The sequence below is a fragment of the Colletotrichum jinshuiense genome, chromosome 7 (genome assembly GCF_051148585.1).
Source record: "Colletotrichum jinshuiense chromosome 7, complete sequence".
Taxonomy (NCBI): Eukaryota; Fungi; Ascomycota; class Sordariomycetes; order Glomerellales; family Glomerellaceae; genus Colletotrichum; species Colletotrichum jinshuiense.
Genome location: NC_139314.1, coordinates 1,812,554 through 1,823,185, shown reverse-complemented (window position 1 = coordinate 1,823,185; position 10,632 = coordinate 1,812,554). Strand labels below are relative to the sequence as shown.

General features: G+C 62.9%; 3 protein-coding genes across 3 annotated transcripts; 1 reads left to right on the top strand and 2 right to left on the bottom strand.

Moving 5' to 3' along the window:
* Positions 1-466: 466 nt before the first annotated feature.
* EsH8_VII_000472 (uncharacterized protein) lies at positions 467-2,572 on the bottom strand (the record flags this gene model as incomplete). Its single annotated transcript, XM_083270605.1, has 1 exon — positions 467-2,572. One exon carries the CDS (start codon positions 2,570-2,572, stop codon positions 467-469), a length of 2,106 nt encoding a protein of 701 aa, XP_083128162.1.
* An 867-nt stretch (positions 2,573-3,439) lies between these two features.
* On the top strand, positions 3,440-8,293 carry EsH8_VII_000471 (uncharacterized protein; the record flags this gene model as incomplete). Its single annotated transcript, XM_083270604.1, has 5 exons — positions 3,440-3,458; positions 3,519-4,555; positions 4,611-6,796; positions 6,874-7,838; positions 7,923-8,293. 5 exons carry the CDS (start codon positions 3,440-3,442, stop codon positions 8,291-8,293), a joined length of 4,578 nt encoding a protein of 1,525 aa, XP_083128161.1.
* Positions 8,294-9,368: 1,075 nt separating this feature from the next.
* EsH8_VII_000470 (40S ribosomal protein uS5) lies at positions 9,369-10,379 on the bottom strand (the record flags this gene model as incomplete). The annotated part of the gene is made up of 3 exons (XM_083270603.1): positions 9,369-9,626; positions 9,705-9,962; positions 10,116-10,379. 3 exons carry the CDS (start codon positions 10,377-10,379, stop codon positions 9,369-9,371), a joined length of 780 nt encoding a protein of 259 aa, XP_083128160.1.
* Between the last annotated feature and the right edge of the window lie 253 nt (positions 10,380-10,632).

The following is a 10,632-nucleotide window of genomic DNA, read 5'->3' as shown; positions in this document are numbered from 1 at the left end:
CAACCGCTGTTGACGATGGGGTCGACGACGACACATCCTGGTGGTTGGATTCGAAATTGTCGAGAACAGTGCGGCCAAGCTTCGATGGCGGCCGCCGGCCTGGGCAAAGACAAGGTTGGTATACGGTCAACTGGATCAAGTAAGATCTTCGGAATGTGCTCCCATGGATGGTCCAGACTCGAACATGCTTGAGGGTCATGAAATTTCACAGTTATTGCATAGTCACTCATCCGATAGCCGTGATCGTTTTGCTCGTTTTCCGCTCGTCTATACATTTCAGTACCAGTGTCGAATGCACCCTCTGATGGCTTCAACGTCCAACAGGGATGCTCTAGATAATGACAGTCATGTTCTCCTAAGGGGATGGATGATGGAGTGCCCCATGGCTCAAGAACGGGATCTCAATACGGCTTCACGCATCTTCACGGCCTGATACAAGCCCGACAGATGTATTCAAACTGCCCCCTTAATCCATCAACCTTCTCCTCTTCACCCGCTGTGTCTCCAACGACCTAGGCTCGATGGCATGCTTCGACCTCAAGCCCGCCTCGTCCACGACCAGGACCTCGCTCCGCCCCGTCCACCCCTTCTCCTCGAGGTCCACCATGCGCACCCTCCCCTCGCCCTCGCCGTCGTCGTACGGCACAGTCTCCTCGTGCGCCATGCGCAGGAGCACAGGCTTCCCCCCGTCGGCGTGTCCTCTCTCCCCTCGGCCGCCGCAGATCTTCTCCCACAAGCCGCGGGGCTGGCCGGGGTCGCACACCCTGCCGGAGCCGGGGGCCCAGCGCATCTGGCCGGGCATGCGGTGCGCGCCGAGCACGTCGCGGCGGTCCTCGCCCAGCCACAGGGTGCGCAGGCCCGGCGTCGACTGCACGTAGCAGCACTTGAACGGCAGGAGCCCGGACAGCCTGCCGTAGTCGCGGCCCTCGGCCTCGTCGACGAGCGACGCCGCCCCGCGGAGGAACGTCGTCTCGCCGCCGACCGTCTCGGCGACGGGGCCCGTCGGTCCCGAAGGCGCCGAGAAGGAAGGGGCGGCAGCGGCTCCCTGCGGCGGCGACGGGCGGACCATGACGGGGACGATGCCGCCCAGGGCGTGCTCCTCGGCGGGCCACACGGGGGCCGCGGGCGAGACGAGCGGCGCGCAGGAGCGCGTGTCGGCGACCGAGGCCTGCATCTCGTACAGCCAGGTCGTCATGGCGGCGTCTGAGGCCGTGTCGACGGTGATGCGGGAGACGGCGGCGTAGGCGGCGCGGTCGATGCCGAGGGCCGCGGCGTCGCGGTCGTACAGCATCGGGAGCGTCGCGCCGCTGTCGAGGAGCATGCGGAAGTGCAGCGTCGGCGCGGCCGGGTCGCGCGCCATGAGCGGGTGGCGCGAGGCGCGGGCGCCGCGGAGCCGGACGGGCGGGGCCTCGGCCGCGAAGGGCGGCGGCGGGAAGGCGCGGGCCGCCCTGGGCGTCGGGGAGAGCGGGCTGTCCGACTCGGTGTCTGAGTGTATCGCCGGCCAGTCCGTCTCCTTCTCCTCCTCCTCCCCCTCCCCCTCCTCCTCGCCGGCCGTGGGCCCGCGGCGGTAGACGAGGTCCTTCATGCGCCGGAACGACATGGTGACGCTGTAGTGGCCCATGTCGTACGACGTGTCCGTCTCGGGGACCCAGGTGCCGCGGCGCGCCGAGGCGGAGAAGGGCGGGCCGGGCTCGCGGGCCAGCGGCGGCTCGAACCAGAGCCAGCCCTCGCCGTGGAGGCGGGCGTAGCGGTCGAGGCGGGCGGCGCGGTCCGCCGTGAAGGCGGCGTAGGTCGGGGCGAAGTCGACGAGGCGGCCCGCGTAGATGAGGGCCCAGCTCGCCGAGTAGGGGATCCGGGCGGCGCGGTAGAGGGATATCGCGGCGGCGATGTTGGCGCGCTCGGGCGGGAACGTCGAGTCCCGCAGGGCGTCGGCGAGGGCCCGCGTGCGGGAGGCCACGGCCGCGGACTTGTAGGCCGGGAGCGAGTTCAGCGGCGTCGTTGCCGCGGGGTTCTCGTGCCCCGCGGACGACGACGACGGCGTGCCGGGCTGCTGCTGCTGCGTGGTCATGGAGGCGAGCTGGGCGCGGGCCCGTGTGAGTGCCTCGAGGACGGGGCCGGCGCCTTCGGGGGTTTCTGAGAGAGTGGTTTGGTGGATCTCTTCCCATTGGGCCACGAGGCGGGCCGCGGCCTCGACGGCCGTGAGGTTTCTGCCTAGTGGCGCGCCGATGATTAGGGACGGTCGTTGTGCGGGTTGTGGGTTGGGCTGGAGGCCGCGGCGCCAGAGAGCCTCGCGCTCCTGGGCTTCTTGTTCTATGCGAGCCTGGTCCGCGAGGCGGTCTTCGTGGTATTGAACGTCCCGCTCCCGGGTTGGGGAGCGCGGGCTGGTATTGGCGCTTGGGGGGCTACTATCTTCATCGGTTCCAGATGGGAGGCCGGGCTCTGTTCGCGAGAGCGTCTGCGGCGATCTCTCGGGTCGGGTGGTTTGAACAGGGCTAAGAGAAGACGCCGAGTCTGGCGGACGGCCTGACTCCGCGGCATCGGGATCGAGCTCTTCGGAGCCACGGCGTGGCATTGCGCTTGTTGTTGCTATTGTTGCAAAGCTGCAGAACCGAGACAAGCAAGCTCTTCCACTACATGTCTTAGTCTACTTGCAGAAGTCTGCGGGATAATATTCTCTTGACCTTTTGAAGATTACTCTGTAGCATTTGGGTCTCGGGAAACCTCACTCGGAGGGGGCCTTCTTCCCGGCCAGGCCTGCCCCCAAATCACGCCAGTCTCGCTTGTTGTGTGTTGTGTATGAATCAACCACATGGCCATTCAAAGGCCACGAAGGCTGCAGGCTACGACACAGCGATGGCCGTTACAGCGAATGTAAACGGCCCGCAACAAAGGAAACGTTGCTGTTTGCCGGAATTAGAAGCATTATGGCCGGCGCACAGCCGAAACCGGCAATGAGCTTGTAGCCGGGACGCATTGTTGGCATTGGCCGTTTCTCCCTTTGTGATGCACCATCTTTGCTACCGCCGTTGGCGTCTTTGTCGGCACCCCGGCCACAATGCTTCCCTTGCGATGCCCTCTTTGGGTCGGTGTAATGCGGCGTCCTGGGTCAATGGCGCTCTTCGCTCAGGGTGGCCAACCTTTCAAAATGAAGTTGTTTCGCAACTCAAAGTGGTATTTTGGGTTCCTTCAACTCTTGCTTCCTAAAACCCAGTTCCGAAGTTTCTTTTCTCCTTTTGTGACAAGCTCTGACGTCTTCCTCCCGACGAGAGATGATCTTTCTCCGTGGTCGTTTGCTTTCCACACTCTCTTGCTCATTGCGCCCTGGCTTAGAATACTCTCTTCCCGCGTCTGCTTTTCTATTGATCGGGCCCAGTCTTCGCCGCCGGCGGAATTTCAACCTCTCTCCGGAGTGCCTTGAGCACAATACCCAGCGGCTGCAATGGCTCAACCAAGGATGCGTAAGCAAACTCTACCCTCCCTCCCCCGCGTGTTCTTGCGCCCTCTGACAACCGTCCCAGCCGAGCTGGCCGATTTGGTCCGCAGGCACTACCACAGGTTCCCCGCCGAGACGTGGGAGCGCACCCGGAAGGCTCTCGACAACCCCGAGCCATACCGCCTGTTCGTCCACATCGAGGACCTGATCTCCACTCGCCAAATAGACGAGGCCCTCAGGGGCAACTCGGATCTTCGCGGGCTCGTGGCCGAATTGTACGGCGAGCGGTATGCCTGGCTGCACGACGCGGACCTCGGGGCGGCCCGCTGGGAGGCTTACCAAGAGCGTTCGATCGAGGCCCGGACGGCGGAGGCCAAAGAGGCCGAGAAGGACCCCGCGGCTTCGGAGAAGAGGAAGAGAGACATCATGATCGGCAAGATTGTGGAAGGCGGTGCCGACGTGGAGAGGTGGGCCAGGGTTTTGGGCTACGAAGGCGTCGTGTTCCCTCCCCATGAGATCCAGGCCGCTGCGGAAAGAGCGAGAGCCCAGTACGTAGACCTGGACGGCGAAGGGCTGTACGGGTATGGGGTTGGCGAAGAGAGAGAGGACATCGGCGGGCTGGACGAGACTGCGTGTATCGACGGGCCGGACGGCACCTACGGTCCGTGCTCGTATGCCGACATGGTAGACGGGGTAACGGAAGAGCTGCCTCTGCCCCCTACAGTCCCAAAAGCCCCGGCAGAGGGCGGGAAGGCGCCCAGAAACCCCTTCACGACGGAGTGGCGGGCCCGTGATGCCCCCGGCGGCAAAAAGTGGCCGGCCACCTTCGACCCCTATTACAGCAGCAACCAGTTCATCCGCCGCACGACAAAGTACAAGCTCCCCGAGCTCTCGCAGATATCGGACGACGAGGATTCGGAAGAGGAGCCGGCCGCGTCTGACACCCCCGCCGCTGCGAACCAGCAACACCCGCCCGACTCTTCGATGCCGCCGCCTACAGGTGTGGTGGCGCAAGCATCTGGTGTCACCGAAGTCCAAACGGTATCTAGCACCAGGGCGAGGAGAAGAAAACAACAATCCGGAAACCCGCCGGGCTCTAGGTTGCAGGTTCCCAGATATCCGGTACGTAACCAACAACCAAATGGACATATAGAGACATGCTCACGCTGTGGTCCAGGGACAAGTCGAAGGTGCTGCTACTGGCGCTACCACCATTCCGCAGGGTTTTACAGCCATCAACAATCCAGCATCTTCCAACCAGGCTGCCAGAACTTCGCCTCCACAACCTAGACCCCCCGTGATTCCTTCCTTCACTATCAGTACCAGGACCGGAGTCAAACATGGAGAGGCGGCTGAGCGCAGGCCGACAACCATCGACCCGACTCGGCCGTCTAACACCATCACCGGCACCACGTCGACAAGCCATACCAGTCAGTTTGAGCGGGCAATCAGCAGCCACCACAGCCCTGTGCCTGCCTCCTCCCTCGGTCCTCCTCCCACGGAGCGCCGCATCTTCACGCCCCCTCGAGAGGAAATCCCCCTCTCACCAGCATCCCCTGATACCCCCAGCCAGACGCCAACCGATCCCGACATAGAAATGATTGACGTCGAAGACGAAGACGAGACCACGGCCGACCTCATCGCAAAACCCTTTGACGAGAACTGGCTCGTCAACTGGCTGAAGCGAGACCACCTTACCGCCGCCGAGGACCTGCAGATGATGGACTACAACGGCTGGCGCATACACTCGCCCAAGGTCCAGCTCATCCGCATCAAAAACTTCCTCTCTGACGAGGACATCGACCGCACCCTGGACTGGGAGCGCAAGTTCGCCGAGATTGGCGAGTTCCTGCAGTACTGCCTCCGCATGGAAGGCTCCCAGGAGAGGGACTGGTACCCGGACCTGCGCCAGTGCATCAACATGCTGCACACCCACTGGGTGTTCGAGCAGCACCACTACGGCGAGAAGAAGCTCGTGGTCGACTTCCCCGAGCTCAAGAGCACGAGCACGCGGCTCCCGCCGCTCCCGGACGGCCGCAGCATCGTCGTGGAGAGGATGCCCAAGGAGGAAGTGCGCCCCCGCTACCTCCTGCACCGGGTCCCCGAGTCCGTGCAGGACGTGGATTACCAGATCCCGGGGCCCCTGCTCCGGAAAACGTTCCTGACGTGGTTCCGTCAGGACGGCAACCTCGTCTGGGCCGCGGACCCGGGCGGCGAGACGCCCGGCTCGGGCCAGCGAGGGAGGGTGTTCCGGTACGAGCCCGACTTCAACATGGCGCTCACGGAGGACCGGTGGTTCGTCAAGGGCATGGACGGCGGGCCCGAGACGACGGCGCGGGACTTGCGTGCAGACGCCAACTTTTACATCTTGAACACCGAGTACATCGCCGGCGAGGTCACGCAGATCGACGACGGCGGCAAGACGCACCAGCAGCAGAAGCTCTACCCCGAGGGCGAGGTGCAGCAACGCTTCGCGCGCTACCGTGGTGCGAAGCGCGCCGCGCTGCAGCAGTGCCTCTCGCACTTCGACAGCGTCGAGAACGTGGCCATCCAGAGCCCGTTCCGGAAGCTGGTCCTCCCCCTGACGAGACGGCAGAAGGAGCGCGCCAGGGCGGAGGCCGGGAAGAACATCGTCTACAGGCCGCAGGCGATCAAGAGCCCCCCCAAAGGGATCAAGCTCGACCCCATGGGGCTGCTGTACTGGCACAAGTGCCTGCTAGACAGCCACCGGGGCCGCGCGGAGGACTTGAGGGAGGAAACGGAGGAGGCTCACCGGGGGTTGCTCGCCGACACCGACATGCCGGGGTCCCCGGTGCTGCTGCCGCGAAACTACCTCGGGCCCGTCACGCCTTTCGATTTCCTCAAGGAGAAGGGGCAGAGGATGGTGGCGCGGTACTCGCTCCTGACCACGCTGCGGGACAGGCTGAACAGGGCATACAGCCGGAGCCCGCGGCAGATGCTCGAGGGCGTGGTCAAGAACATCGAGCTCGGCTTCCAGGGCAGGGAGTCGTGGGATATGAGGGAGGAGCTGGTGGCGCACCGGGAGAGGCACGGCAAGTATCTCGACATCGACGACATGGAGCTGTACTGGCTCGACCACGTATGCGGGCCCTCGACGAACGTCAAGACGCAGCGCGATGCGCTCCCCAAGCTGGGCAGGGAGTTTGAGGTGTTCGCGGCGCGGGTGCAGACGCTGCTCGACAACCCGAGCCGGGAGTCCCTTCTCGCATCGCAGGAGCGGAAGGCCGGCCTGCAGCCCGTGACCCGAGCCCTGAATGCCGGGCTCCGGCAGGGCGACTTTGAGTTTTCAGAGGAGAAGGTGGACAAGTACAGCCAGGTGCTCGCCGATCACGGAAGGCTTGGGTACGCACACAACCCCAACCTAAAGAAACATGCAAGGCTAGTTACGATACTGACGAGGCTTTTCCCCTCCCCCGCAGGTACGAGCGCACCGAGAAAGGTGAAGTCCTGATCGGCCGCCCGGTCTGCGACTGGCACCCGGAACACCTCATCAACTGGCCGGCGAACGACGACCCCTGGGACCCGCAGACCAACATCTGGAACCGCGCCAACCTGCCGCCGCCGGAGAACACGTGGGACTGGGAGGCGGCCTTCGGCAACGTCGGCCGGATCAACGGGAGCCGCCGGCTGACGAAGGAGATGCTCTGGGCCAACGCCTACCGCGTCGGTGTCGAGCTCGTGAGTCTGGAGCAGAGGCTCACGGACCTGGACGGCAGGCTGAGCACGCCGCACGACTGGGACTACAGGGCCCTGCAGCTGCAGGACGTGGCGGGAAGCTGGGGCAGCCGGTTCAGGCGCGCGGGCGGGGGCAGGGGGCCGCCCGTGTCGTACGCGAGCGTCGTCAAGGCCGGCGACCCGGGGAAGTGGAAGGAGGGGATGACGGAGGAGGAGGCGTTCGAGGTCGTCCGAAAGGGCATCGTCGACGAGCTTTCCGAGGCCGGGAGCACGCTCTGGCCCAGCAGGCCGAGGTTCGGCACCGTCAAGGGCAAGGACGTCATGACGCTCCACCGCGATCGGGTGTGGGACTGGGCGCGGCCCGAGGTCGTCGGGAGGAAGAAGCAGTTCTTCTCGGTGAACCGGTGGCCGGTGCACCTGCAGAGCAAGGATAGACAAACGGAGGCCGAGCTGAGCAGGGCGCGAGAGAATCTCGAAAAGGAACGGCGGGCGGCCGAGGAAGCGGCCGAGCTGGAGAGGATCGATGCCCGGGCCCGGCCGACGCCGGAGGAGGTGGGCAAGGCGCAGATGAGGGACATGCTCTCGGTGCCCTACCACGAGGGGCCCGACCAGAGGCGGCAGTTCTTCCCGGGCCAGACGGAGTACTGGGGCGGAGACACGCCGTCGCAGACGCAGGCCATCAAGGCGCACATGAGGCGGATCATCCACGGTTAGTCAACCTCCGGCCCCTTCCCTCCCCCCCCCTTACCCGGCCCCGCGGCAGATACCCCAGCATGCTAACAGCCCCGCGCAGATGAACTGGGCATCAACGACGGCAAAGCGCCCCGTGGCACTGGCTGGTTCAGCCGCGAGCCGATCGAAGTCCCTCGGAGCCGGGGTTACAACGACGACGACGGCGACGACAGCACCATCAAGCTACCGGAGGTGAACCCGGAAGACGTGCCGAGGAGCGTCCCCGCCCGGCCGATCACACCGCAGCAAGCGTCGTCGGCATCCGGCGGGGCTCGGGAGAGCAGGCCGGCTCCCCCGACGTCGCCGCCGAGAGACATTCACAGACGGGTGCCATTGTTCCCGCCGAGGTATCCGGCGGGCCAGGAGAGGCAAGGGCAGAGACGAGTGCATTTTGATGACGAGGATGAGCCCGTGGAGGAGGTGGAGGAGTAGGTGCTTTGGAGGCGTGTGGCTTGGGTTATGTACCATGATGACCTTTCTTTCTTTCTGGGTTGCTTTCTGCTTGTGGGGGTGTTTGGATAATGGGAATTAATCTATTAGACCGGGAGTGTGTGGTTTACATGTTTGAAATGGGAGTGACATGCGATCTTGACGACAAGCCTCAACGATCTTGCCTAGCCAATCAAGCAGAGCCTGGCGTCGGTGTGGCAGGATGCTTTCCTATTTGAGCCGATGCTTTGGCGATGATTACCTTGGCGGCAATCGACCCGGTGCCCCGTCATTGGTTACGGCGAGGATAGAAAGTGTGTGGCAGGCTGGGACTACCTATGTCTGTCGCACCGACACCGAGAACGGGAGCACCCGCAAGAGGGATACGCCGTCGTAGATGGCGAGGTGGACGTTCGGGACAGAGCCGGAACACAGCAATTGAGCGTAGAGGGACATGAATGGGCTCAATGTCAAGCTGAACTGAGTAATTGACGCTTTGGGCACTAAGGCATTATGGTTCTATTCATCTGGCGAATCGGGTTGATAGAAACGAGACATCTTCACCGAGCAGCAGGAATTCGGTTGCAGAACACGACTCAGCTCCGGCTCTATTATCAGGCCACAATGGACCAATTGGTCTCGCCCAGCATTGCACATGAACCCGTGATAAAGGTCGTCCACGTCACAAGGTTACTATTTCGTTAACGCAGCTTGGGGGTCGCATTGAAGCCGCGTGGTTGGAGCATGTCGAAGAGTGCGTGTAGAGCGCCGGGCGACGTTGGACATCCGATCCCGCAAGGTCACGATTATCACGCAAAAATGGTCCATATCAAGAATCACCCTCATCCATGCGTACGGCTGCGTCTCGAGAACTGTGAATCCCATGCCCATAATATTGAAAAGTCGTCAGCTGCATTCAATGTTTGATCTTTATTTTCAGATCCGGAGCTAGTTTGCCCGTAGCCTTAATGTCATGCCCTGGCCAACCAACGATGCAGTGTAACACACGCAACTCCATGAAGAAATCCCGAAGCCGACAAAAGTTCTTCTCGTCTCTCCACACCCGTCATTCGTCCCTCTAGTACTTCTTGCCCTCGCGGAGAGTGTCCGCGTACTCCTCGAGAGGAGATCTGATAAGCTTGGTCTCCTTCCACAGGTTGGGGGTAAGGAAGCCGTAGGTGTTGGAGACGGCGACGAAGGTGGCCTTGAGGGTGTTCTCGAGGGTCTTGGTGGAACCGGCGGAGGAGGTGTAGGCGTCCTCAACACCAGCAAGCTGGAGGAGACGCTTGACGGCGGGGGAGGCAACGAGGCCGGTACCGCGGGGAGCGGGGATAAGCTGTGAGGTCCATGTCAGCAAACGGATGATTCATTCCCCAGTGCAACTCCCATCCAGAGATTCGAGGTGTATACGTACACGAACGGTGACGGAACCGCACTTTCCGGACTCCTTGGTGGGCAGGGAGTGGGGGAGACCAAGGTTGGTACCCCAGTATCCGCGACGGACGGGGATGACGCTGAGCTTGGCGATGATGATAGCGGCGCGGATGGCGGTAGCGACTTCCTTGGAGGTCTTGATGCCGAGACCGACGTGGCCCTCGGAGTCACCGATAAGGACGATGGCCTTGAAACGGGTGCGCTGACCGGCACGGGTCTGCTTCTGGACGGGCTTGATCTGCAATTGGGGGAAAGAGACACAAAATTAGCATTTCCCTCCTCTCTCGAAAAAAAGGGAAAAAACCCCCAAGACCCAGTCTCATCCGCATTGGCGATGCTTTCGTGTTCTGCGACGATGTCCGGTCTCGGTGGTGGGATTGTGTGCGCGCACCTTCATAACCTCATCCTTGAGCTTGGGCAGGAAGAAGTCGACGATCTGGTACTCCTTGATGGGCAGGGAGTGCAGGTAGATCTCCTCCATGGAGCTGATCTTGCCGGCCTTCACGAGACGGCCCAGCTTGGTGACGGGCTGCCACTCCTTCTCCTCGCTCTTGCCGCCGCGACGTCCGCGACCACGTCCACGTCCACGGCCACGGTCGCCACCTCGGGCTCCAAAACCACCGCCACGGGGGGCGCTTGCACCACGGTCAGCCATATTGTGTCGTCGGGGAGGTGGGTGGATGTTGCGCGCAAGAAAGACTGCTGCTGCGGTTAGTTCGTGGTGGTGTTTCGAGGGGAGGAAGTTATTTCGAGATTCCTTCACAACTTTTTTTGCGGGGGTCTGTGGTGGCTGTCAGGGCCGGGCAATTTTGGTTGTGCCCGCCTCGGAATTTCGGTCGGGTTTGGCGAGCCCTAACGACGGGGTGGCCTGAGCTTCGAGGCAGAAACCAAAGGTGAGAGAAGAGTGG